Below are 12026 nucleotides of genomic sequence, written 5' to 3'. Positions count from 1 at the left end.
GGTCACTGTGTTTGTCCTGAGTATACAAAGTAAGTAAGATTCATTCTCTGCCCTCAAGGAACTCACAGTCAGGTGAGGAGAAATATTGTTCCTTTTTGTAAAGCTAGCATGCTTGCTTTCCTTTTCCCCTACTTCTAAAGACCTGGAGCTCATAAGAAATATATATATATATATATAAAATCCCATATGGATAAGAGCTTTGGAATCACAAGACCGGGACTTGAATCTGGGCCTTGGAATATACCAGGTGAGTGATGATCTTAGGCAGTACAAGTAACGCTTCTGGTTCTTATGGTCCTCACCTATATCTGCAGAGTTGTTTTAAGGATAAGAGAGGGGGCTTCCCTGGTGGCACAGTGGTTGAGAGTCCGCCTGCTGATGCAGGGGATGTGGGTTCATGCCGCAGAGCGGCTGGGCCCGTGGGCCATGGCCGCTGGGCCTGCACGTCCGGAGCCTGTGCTCCGCAATGGGAGAGGCCACAACAGTGAGAGGCCCGCGTACCGGAAAAAAAAAAAAAAAAAAAAAAAAAGAATAAGAGAGGTAGGTAGAAATGTTTTGTAAAATGCAATATGCATGTTAGCAATTATTGTAATTATAAAAAGCTACATTTCCAACCTGCAGAAACTGAAGGGTAGCAAGTCATGGGCAGCAAGTCAGAGGTGAAAGGACAGCTTTGAACCGTTTGGGTGGCAGGAGTTTTGGGATGGGAGATGGAATAAGACTGGTGTGGTGGAAAAAAGAACAGGCTTTGGGGTCCTGTGATCTGGTTCAAATCACAATTCAGTCAGTTATTAGCTGTGGAAAGTTGAGCAAGTCATGTAATCAATCTGAGCATTAGTTTCTTCATCTGTAAAATGGAGGTAATAATACCACCCCAGGAGGGTTGTTCTGAGTATGTCAAGGGCTTGGCAACGGGCCTGGCAGGGCTGTTGCTCAGTTAATGGTAACCGTTGCTCCTATTAAAATTACCTTTTTCCTCTCCTACCTCCTAAGGGGTTTGTTTAGGTGGTTAAGTTACTTGAAGTGCAAGGAAGTGAGGGAAATGGAAGGGCTATTACGACTTGCTTAAAACGTTATTTTTAAAGGTAAAGAAAAGTAATTCAACTCAGCTTTCCTCTCCTAACCTATGATGCAAACGTAACTCTTATAGAAAATGACCACCGTATTATATGGCTTGGAGCCAGAGAACACCTACCTTGATAATTATACCTTGTATTTATTCTATTCTAAGTTAATCTATCAATCATTGTTAATAAGGTTCTCTGAAGACAATGCTTCTGAAAATTTAATGTACACGAGTCACTTGAGGGCTTGCTAAAATGCAGATTTTTTTTCAGTGGATTTAGAGTGAGGCATGAAAATGTGCATTTCTAAAAAGGTCCCAAGGGAGGCCCATGCTGCTGGCTCGTGGACCACACTTTGAGGAAAGAGCAAGGCTCTACAGGGACATGGAAATCTCTTGGGGTGGTGTAATGGCCTGCTTCTCTTTAGGGATCTACCTAATTGCAAACTAACCACTTACTGACGGAACATTACCGTGCCTTTTTTAGACCAGATTTAGAAATTCTGCAACAGGACTCATTTCTGATCAATAGTGACTTTTTCCAGCAGCCTACTACATGCGAGGCACAGTGCAAGGTGCTGGAGATATAGAGGTTAGTAAGACACAATTTCTGCTTCAGAAGACTGCCTTTATTCTAACACTGTCCACCCTTGTAGATTGTTAATTTTCTCAGGGCAGTCTTATTGTTTCCCCTGTTGCTTAGCACTATATAGATGCCAGTAAGTACTAAATGAATGAATGGATGAGTTCCCAGGAATTTCATTAAAAATGTTGTCTGGCAGAGAAAAACAAATGCTGTATATCACTTATATGTGGAATCTAAAAAATAAAACAAACTAGTGAATATAACAAAAAGAAACAGACTCACAGATATGGAGAACAAACTGGTGGTTACCAGTGGGAAGAGGGAAGGGGGAGGGGGCCCAATAGGGGTAGGGGACTAACAGGTACAAACTACTATGTATAAAATAAGCTACAAGGATATATAGTACAACACAAGAAATATAGCCAATATTTTACAATAACTATAAATGGAATGTAACCCTTAAAAATCACTAGGTTGTACACCTAAAACTTATATAATATTGTACATCAACTATACCTCAATAAAAAAAACTATTGTCTGGAAGCGCGTGACAGTGAACTCTATCTTAGCTATCACATGTAAGAGGTGGTTATATTAAAAAGGGGCTGACAGGGTGAGCCTTAATCCAATCTGACTGGTGTCCTTATAAGAAGGGATTCAAATACAGAGAGACTCCAGGGCTGAGTGCACACACACTGAGGGGCAACCATGTAAGGACACAGCAAGAAGGCAGAGCCATCTGCAAGCCAAGGAGAGTGGCTTCAGAAGAAACCAAACCGGCCAACACCTTGGTCTTGGACTTTCAGCCTCCAGAACTGTGAGAAAAAAAAACTTCTGTTGTTTAAGCCACTCAGTCTATGGTATTTTGTTATGGCAACCCTAGCAAACTAATATAGATTTTCACAGCTTTTATGCCCAGAACCAAGACTCCCTTCTGTAGGGTACACAAAATGTAAGAAAAATGCTAAAAGTATATGGATGAACCTCTGAATGCCATGGGAATGAGTCATGGAAGGACTGGGGGGAGACAGACAGAAGAGCGTGAGACAGTAACCCAGACTGGGCTAAACAGCTACAGTGTGTATACATTTCCTTCCCCTTCTCATGCTATCAACACAAAGCGTAGGGCTGTTCTCTCTCCAAATCTGAGAGACTGAAAGTAGCTTTTTGACTTTTTCCCCTTTCTCAGGTTACTTTTTGATATTTAACACAATTTCACTTGTCTAAAAATATTGTGGCAGGAGGAAGACCCCAGATTTCTCTCTGTATGCAAAGCCTTTATATACAAAGAGTACCTGTGCTGATAATGAAATGAGACTGAATTTTTGACAAACAAAAAAATGTATCAAAAACACATGGTCAAATGAGATTCCTGCTAGCCACAGGGAAGCTACATTTGAAACCTGATTCTAAAGTTGGGGACTAATTTTTTGCTTTGTTTTGTTTTCAATAAACATGCCAACTCATAAGTACAGATGAATGCCTTTTTCAAAATAGTTATTCTGGGAGGTTCTACACTTATTCTAACCATGTCACTGTTCTCAAATCATTTCTGGAATTGCTTTCAGGGTCTGTGAGATAGTTTTCTGAATGCTCTCAACTGTGACTCTGGAAGGTAGATTTGATTTTCAAAAACAACCAAGGGTCCTTCTGGGTCAACTCTGGTTACTAGGGGGACCAGTCAAACTGTATAATGTCAAGAGGATCAACCCTAAAGTATTCAGGCTGATTTTTCTGGAGTGAATTGTTCTCAACCTCAGAAGACAGTTTCCAAAGGCAAACCCCAGAAATGGAGTAAACATGTTATAGGCATGACGTCAAGGGCAGAGGATGTGACCGCTCTGAAGGAAACTCCATTCATTTGGATATGCAGGTTTTTTAGTGATTCCCTTTACCAGAATATTTCCTCAGGTCTAGATCTACCTTACTTCATGGGACCAGAGTTCCCAGAAGTACAAGGACCTCACTGCCTTAGTCAACTTTTAATCTCCAACCTGGGTACTTGATGTGTGTCCAAGGCATAGTTGATGGAAAGATGAATATGGGGGAAGAATGGCTAAGGTGTCTGGGGCTTACTCTATGTGATTCAAAGGGCAGAACTAGGACCCACAGAGAAGCTCTGGAGACATAAATTTCTGCTCCTTGTAGGAAATACATTTTCAGCAGCTGGAGCTGTCCAGCAATGGAGTCTGCCCTGGAATTGGAAATGGTGAGCTTCCCACCCAGTGAGGAAGCAAAGACTGCTTGTTATGGGAACCCTTAGAGGTACCTCCTGCAATGGGGAGCTATGCAGTGCCCTCCAAGGGCCATCTCCTGAGTCCTATCCTCACAATACCCGGCAACTGCTAGGCCCTGAAAAAATACTGGAATGCAATGAAGGAGGAATGCAGTGCATCCTGTGAGCCAAGTAAACGGGAAGAGGCAGGGACTCAATCAGCCTCAAGGAAGGTAGGGAGAAGTGAAATAAAAAGCCCCAGGGAGCCATGAGGTAGGGCCTTCCTTGAGTTTTTGGTACCATAGGAGAGAAGCTGCTTTGGGTACCTGAAGCCTCACGTGTTTATGAGAGGGTAATACTTTTTAAGGGGGTAGGAGTTGAGGGAGGAGATTAGACCACATGCTCACCCTTCTTAAACTCCTCCAGCACCGTGTCCAGCCGGGTATCATTGAAGACGCAGTGCAGGGGCCGGTTGTAGAAACGGGTGACCGTGAGAAGCGGCGTGCAGTCGTCGGGGTCCACGAAGGCCAAGTCCTTGACAAACAGAATGTCCACAATGTTGTGCCTCTGGTCGCCCTCGTACACGGGGATGCGAGTGTAGCCGCTGCGCAGGATCTCGGAGACAGTGGCGAAATCCAGTACAGCGTCGGAGCGCAGCATGAAGCAGTCCCCAAGAGGGGTCAGCACCTCTTCCACCACCTTGGTGCGCAGCTCCAGGGCGCCCTGGATAATGTTGAGCTCCTCTTTCACCAGGTCGCTGTAAGGATCCGCGGCCCGCAGCGTCTCCAGCAGCTTCTCCCGCGTGTAGAAGGTGCTGATCTCCTGGCGCAGCGCCCAGTCCAGCAGGCGGCTCAGCGGGTAGCACACGGGGAAAGCGGCCGCCATCAGGAGCCGGGTCAGGCACACGCTGTGGGAGGCGATGGCCAGCCCGTGCCGCGAACACACCGAGTAGGGGCAGATCTCTGCGCCCAGGAACACGGCGCCGGTGCACACGAGCGCCGGGAGCCAGGGGAAGTGAGTCCACGCGTCGCCGTAGTCTTCCCCAGTGCCCCCGACGCCCGGCGGCAGCGAGGCGTACAGCCAGCCCGCCAGGGCCGCGTTGGCTCCGGCTTGGCCCAGGAGCAGGGTGCAGAGCAGATGGGTGCCCCTGCCGCGCACGGCCTGCACTCGACACGCCTGCTCCTGCTCGGCGGCCGAGCCGCTGTTCCGCAGTACCCGTAACTCCACCGGGTCCAGCGAGAGCAGGCTCAGGCGCAGGCCGCTAAACAGGGCAGACAGGGCGAGCAGCAGGAGCGCTCCGAGCGCCCGCAGCCACGCGGGGGGCAGCAGGTCCCCGCCCGGGCCATAGAGCCGCGGGCGTACACGCAGCAGGAAGCCGCCGGCGGCACCGTGGTGGTGCCAGGAGCGCCCGTCCCAAGCGCACAGAGAGAAGAGCTTCCCGCCACCGCTCGTGCCGCCTCGCTCTGCCTCGCCCTTACGCAGTTCCCGCACACGCACCTGGACTAGAGCTGAGCCCGCCACGCCTCCGGGGCGCAGGGGCCCCAGGACCTCCACGTCCGATGCCCAGTCGCTCTGCTCGCGGCAGCGCTGCGACCCCGGGGAGCGCGTGGGGACAGCGCTGGGCGCCGCGCCGCTCCCGCCCGGAGGCTCCTCGATAAACACGAGCCGTGGAGCCCAGTCGCCGGTGCCGTTCTCCCCTGGGGAAAGGGCGGGTGTGGGCACCGGCTCCACGGGCGCCGCGGGCCCGGGCTGGAAATAGACGCGCAGGAGGAAGCTAGTGCCTTCGGCGGCGCGCAGGGTGCCCCCCTCCAGGGACACGCGGCCTCCAGCGGTGTCCTCGGGCCGCAGGCCCAGCAGCCAGGCGGCGGCGGCCGGGGGCCGAGGGGACAGGGAAAAGAAGAGCAGGAGCACAGCGCCCCTGCTGCAGCAGTCTCGGAGCCTGACACCCACCGCTGCTGCCGCAGCCGCCATCCTGCACCCGGCGCGGCTGCACGTGATACTGCAGAAAGCCTACCGAGAGCTGGAGGGAGGAGGAGCCGGAGCCGGGAACCCGGCCCCAGGCAGTTCACCACGTGTACGCACCCCTGCGCGCGTGAGCTGGAGGCGGTGGGGGTGGGTCCCGGCGGGAGGCTGGCGATGGTCACTGCATCACTGCACGGTGCGTGACCCCGACGCACTTGGGTACGGCAGAGTTGCAGCCTCAGGAAGGCTTGTCTTGAAGCACGGCCTCCTATTCCAGCAGTAGGATGCCCCTCGGCGAACTCCTACCGGGCAGAATTTCCCATCTGGCCCTGCCACTTCACCATTGGCCAGGGAAATTTCCCAGCATTTCGCCTCTCCTTCTGCCTCTTGCATTGCCCCTTCTGGTCAAAAGATATTCTGGAGACGAGTCCTGAATCTGTGTTTGGTCTCAACTCCAGCTGACCTTTCATGTTTTAAAAATTTACAAATTACTTAGGTTAAATTCCTTGTTAAGATCCAAATATCCATTAATAAGAAACTGTTGAATTAAGTTATGATACCACTGTGCAATGGAATGCTATGCAGCAGAAAAAAATAATGATGTGGATCCATGTGTTTGTGATATGGAAATATCTCCAAAGTAATAGCTGCAAAATATCAAGGTGCAGAACAGTGTGTATAATATGCTACTGTTTGTATTAAAAGTATGTAAGTATAAATGTATATGTACATATATACATATATAAAATATTAGATTTAATATGCAGAGGATACACAAGAAATTTGTAATAGTGTTCACCTCTGGGGAGCAGGCCTATTGTACAATGCCAAAAGCAGGAAATTGGCACTGGTATAATGCGTGTGTATAGTTTTGTCTCATTTTACTACATGTATAGATTTATATAATCATTGCTGAAATCAAAATGCAGAACTATTCTATCACCATAAAGAGCTAGGAGGGAGACATTTTACTGAATTCCTTGTATTGTTTGAACTTACCATGGGCCTGTTACCTTACTTTTACTTTTATGCATTTATTTAAGAAATTTATATAGTGAAATTCACTTCCTGGTGTACTGTTCTATGAGTTTTGACAAATATTCATGTAACTATCACAATCCAAAATAGTGCCATCATTCTCCAAAATTCCCTTTCTGTCTCTTTGTGGCCAGCTCTCCCCCCATTTCATCCTCTGGCAGCTATTGATTTGTTCTCTCCTACAGTCTTCCTTTTCCAGAATGTCGTATTAATGGAATAATACAATATGTAACCTTTTGTCTCTAGCTTCCCTTACTTAAGTTAGCAATATGCATTTGACAGTCATCCATATTGTGTTTATCAATAGTTCATTCCTTTTTATGGCTGGGTAGTATTCTACTACATGGATATATCACAGTTTATCCATTTACCAGTTAAAGAATTTTTGAGTTATTTCCAGTTTTTGGCAATTATGAATAAAGCTGCTATAAATGTTTGTGTGCAGGTTTTTGTGTGAACATATATTTTCATTTCTCTTGGGTAAATTTACCACAGGTCTGTATTACTTTTTAAAATAATTTTATTTTATTTATTTATTTTTATTTTTTGGCCACGCTGCATGTGGGATGTGGCACATGGGACCTTAGTTCCCCGACCAGGGATGGAACCTGCGCCTCCTGCCTTAGAAGCGCAGTCTTAACCACTGGACCGCCAGGGAGGCAAGAAACAAGAAACAATTAAAAGCATACATTTGACACGATTCACCCATTCAAACAACAGCACAGAGCGAAAGAGGAAAAATGAAACTCCGCATTTAAATTGTGTTGCTGAGAAATCAAAGAAATCAAAAGTCTCTTCATTTCAACTTGAGCATAGAACCATTGATTGTTGGAGCTGTGTGCGAGGGACTTTGGAGATGAATTTTGCTAAACTTTAATTAAGTTCCTTTAATTAAGTGTCCTTTCATTTCAGCTTAAAGAAACCACTTTAGCAATTCTTGCAAGGAAGGTCAGTGGTGATCAATTCCCTTAGCTTTTGTTTGTCTGGGAAGAGATCCATATGTATATAACAGAAATCTGATTATATCAATCCTCTGCTTCCAATGGCTCTCTATTGCTTATGACATGGCTTATCAAAATCCTTCATGAACTGCCTTCTCTCTGCTTCATCACCCTGCTTCTCAAGGGTGGTAAGTGGCAGAGCTGGGATTTGAACTCATGTAATTGACTTTCAGAGCCAATATTCTTAACTGCTTGCTTGCATTGTCCCAGCAGTCACCCATATTGAATGTCCTTCATCGTCTCCCATGAACTATGCTTTTTCATGTCTTTAGGCTTTGCTACATGCTGTAGCTTATGCTTGGCCTTTCTCTATCCACTCGTTTGGCTTGGAAAACCCCTCCATATTTATCTTTGGGATCTTAGCTTTGAAGTTTCTTTAAGAAGTTTCACGTGATTCCCCAAGTCTGAGTCAGAAGTCCTTGCCCTACAGTCCTATAAATTCTTTTTCTTCCCCGACATATAACTTAGTTGTTGTATTATAATTGCCAGTTTATTTACTTACCTCTTTGACAAGAATTTGAATTCTGTGATCTCAAGGACTGTGATTATTTTATACATCATTATATCCCCAGTGCATACAGTAGGCACTGGTAACATATTTGTTGTATAAACGAACAGAAGATTCCATTCTGCAAGTTTTAGAGCTTAATACTGGGGGTTGGGAAGTGAATACTATAGTCATCTTCCTGTTTGGATCTCTTGCGGGGGCGATTCAAAGCACAACCTAAAAAGAACTCAAAGGCAGCGGAGATACTCAGGAGAGATAGAATAAGAGAGACCTGGGATGAGTGGAACCTGGAGCTACTTTGCTTCTATTGTTTTCCTCTCCATGGCTCTTCTTTGCAGGTGTATCAAACCCCTATCAAACCTATTTTGGCTGGGTGGGGCCAGGTGCTTCCTCACAGCCGGGAACATCTCGCGGTGCTTCATCATCCGCGAGAGCGGCGCGGAGCCGCCTCGTAGCCCTGAAGCGTTCCGCGCTGGGTCATTGAAAGTTCAGGAACTTTCCGTAGGGCGTCGAATGTGCAGTGACTTCCCAACGCATGTTCCGTCTCTGCTTGACTTTCTGTGGGGCCCGGAACACGGGACTGGAACTGACGAAACCTGCGGAAGAATGGTGGTCGCCTGACTGCAGCCCCCTGAGGGGAAGAACCTCCGCCAGTGAGGAAGAGCCGGCAGAGCCTAGCGGGCGTTGCCGGGAGTGTCCACCCCAGGTCCGATGCGGGACTGTGCCCTCTGACAGGCGGAGGAGAAAAGGGAAAGACGGTGTTGGGGAGCGAAAAAAGAGGGACCCAGGAGAGGAATATCTTTCTCGGTCAGCAGTGGAGAAGAGTCCCAGGGTCGGTGGACAGAGGAGGCCACCGAGTCGACACACGGCCCTGGGCTGCGGAACCCTGGGCTGAGGTCGGAGAGCAGCAGGCGGCGGCTCAGAAGACAGGTGAGCAGCACCCCCTTTGAGGACTTGTGGAGGAGCTAACGTAGGAGGGGTTATCCCGAGAAAATATGGACCTCCTGCTAATGAAGGGGTAACTGAGAGCACAATATTTGGGGTATGGCCCTGAGGGGATCAGATTTATGCTCACTGTACTGGAAGACCATGGAAAATACTGGTTGTATTTGGACTTAGACATGATGCAATCGGGTGACCCTTTATGGGACTGAGCGGGTGGGACTCAGCTGAAGAAACTACTTGTTATAAAATGTAAATATAAAATCACCATAGAAATAACTCCAGCACTGGCTGCGAATCTCCAAGCTTATTTGCTTAGTCTGAGTCCAGAGATGTAGCTGTATTTATTTCTTGCCCTCATTCTATTCTGTCCCCCTTCCCTTCTTCCCTTCCTCACTTTTCACTCCTCCCCTTGCTTCGTCTCCTTATCACTACCTCCTTCCTTCCATCAAACCAGGAGTTCTTAACCTTAGAATTATGGTGGTCCGCGAACCACAATGGAAAGAAAATCATATTTGTTTAACATCTAAATAAAAATTTGCGTCTTCATCAATTATGAAAGTGATCGTAAACCACAGGAATGTTAGCAGTACCCATGACTCATCAATAGAAATCAAGTGGTTTTGACAGTACCTGTACCTTTGCCACCAGAGAAATCACAGATGTCATTCACATTGTGGTATGTAGAAATATTTTTGCTCATTGCTATAAAATTATGAGTTATTTGATTGCCACCTGATCTTTTATTCAGTGCATTAACACTGAAGCATGCTATATCATTAACTTAAAAATATTTTGACAGCTATAGTACAATATAATTCATTTCCTTTGCATGCTTCTTATCCATTCCTGATTTTGCTGTGGTGCATGGAAGGAAAACTGGTGCTGATCTTGAGAAAGTAAATGACCCAAATCACTGGGCCACAAATCTTTTTCCAGTTTAGGTGGTTTCCAGTTCTTTCTTTCAACAAAATAGAAGGAGGACCTAATGTAGTTGTTAACTGATAGATAATTAAAAGTCATTTTTAGTAATAGGTCAGTGTAGGATTTTTGGCAGATAACTCTGGAGATCAAAGAATTATGTGCTGTTACCATAGCAAAATGATTATTCCTAATTACTTATTTATGTAAACAAGCTTTCTCAGAATTTATATTTAAAAATAAATAAATATAGGAAAGGGATTGATTTTGTACATCTACTATTACTGTCAGTAAAAGCATGGATCCATAAAATAAAAGCCACATTCCTTTCACTAACAGATACGATGTGAATACAATTTTTATTATGTTTAATATTTATATAAATTTTATGATGTTTACGCTGTTTTGCTCAATTGGGTGCTAATACTAATTATAATGACAGTGCAATTAAGAAGAAATTTTTTAATAGTCTGAGCCTCCAGAACTATGAGAGGATAAGTTTATTTTGTTTTAAGCCAACAAAGCTATGATCATTTGTTACAGCAGCCAGAGGAAATCAATAATAGGGTTTATAGTGTATGCACTTATTCAGTTTTAGTAGATACTTCCAAATAGTTTTCCAGAGTGGTTGTACCAATTTACACTCCCAGTAGCAGTGTATGAAAGTTCTGGTCGCTCTACGTCAAGGGTTGGGGTTAGATATTGAAGAACCAGATAGTATTTTAGGCTTTGTAGGCCATATTGGATTTGTGGCAGTTACTCAGCTCTGCCGTGGTAGCGTGAAAGAAGCCATAGACAGTGCATAAATGAATGAGCAGGGCTGCAGTCCTATGAAACTTTATTTACAAATAAGGTGGTCGTGGGTCTTACTTTGCTGATCCTTGCTCTGTGTCTTTTCCAGCACTGTCATTTCTGTCCTTTTCATTTTAGCCATTCTTGTAGTGTGTAGTGGTATCTCATTATGGTTTTAAATCACACAGCTCTGATGACAAATGAGGTTGAGCATCTTTTCAGGTGTTGACCATTTAGATATACTCTTTTGTGAAGGGTCTGTTCAAGCGTTTTGCTAATTTTTAAAATACAGTAAGTCCCCTACATATGAACCTTCAAGATGCGAACTTCCAAAGATGTGAACGTGCCTGCCAGCCCCTGTATGCCAGCTGTTGTACTGCACTATTGTACTTTTCAAGGTACTGTACTGTAAGATTAAAAGTGTTTTATTTTTTGTGTTTGTTTGGTTTTATGAACGAATTATTTGTGTGAAAAGTATTATAAACCTATTACAGTACAGTACTATATAGCCAATTGTGTTAGTTGGGTACCTAGACTAACTTTGTTGGACTTAAATTGGACTTACGAATGCGCTCTCAGAACGGAAGTTGTTTGTATGTAGGGGACTTACTGTACTGTACTGAGATGTAATCCACATACTATCAAATTCGTCCTTTTAAAACTATACAAGTCAGTGGTCATAAGTATATTCACAGAGTTGTGTTACCATCACCACTACCTAATTTCACAGCATATTCATCACTCCCCCACAAAAGAAAACCCCATGATCATTAACAATTACTCTCCATTCCTTCTACTCCTAGCGCCTGGAAACCACTAGTCTACTTTCTGTCTCTATGAATTTGCTTATCCTGGACATTTCATATAAGTGGAATCATAGAATATGTGATCTTTTGTGTCTGGCTTCTTAGCATAATGTTTTCAAAGTTCATCCATGTTGTAATATAATCAGTACTTCATTCCTTTTTTTTGTTTGTTTAACAATTTCATTGGAGTAT

General features: G+C 45.2%; 1 protein-coding gene across 2 annotated transcripts in view; it reads right to left on the bottom strand.

Moving 5' to 3' along the window:
* CNNM1 (cyclin and CBS domain divalent metal cation transport mediator 1) overlaps positions 1–5835 on the bottom strand; it is a gene marked incomplete at its 5' end in the record, with an annotated part of 49381 nt that extends 43546 nt beyond the window's left edge. For both annotated transcript variants that reach the window (XM_082631523.1, XM_082631524.1), the window contains one exon: positions 4272–5835. In XM_082631523.1, the coding sequence (XP_082487649.1) occupies positions 4272–5835 (1564 nt within the window). The remainder of the gene's footprint in view (positions 1–4271) is intronic.
* Between the last annotated feature and the right edge of the window lie 6191 nt (positions 5836–12026).

Source organism: Mesoplodon mirus (genome assembly GCF_964341445.2).
Source record: "Mesoplodon mirus genome assembly, chromosome: 2".
NCBI lineage: Eukaryota > Metazoa > Chordata > Mammalia > Artiodactyla > Ziphiidae > Mesoplodon > Mesoplodon mirus.
This window is presented reverse-complemented; position numbering and strand designations above follow the sequence as displayed.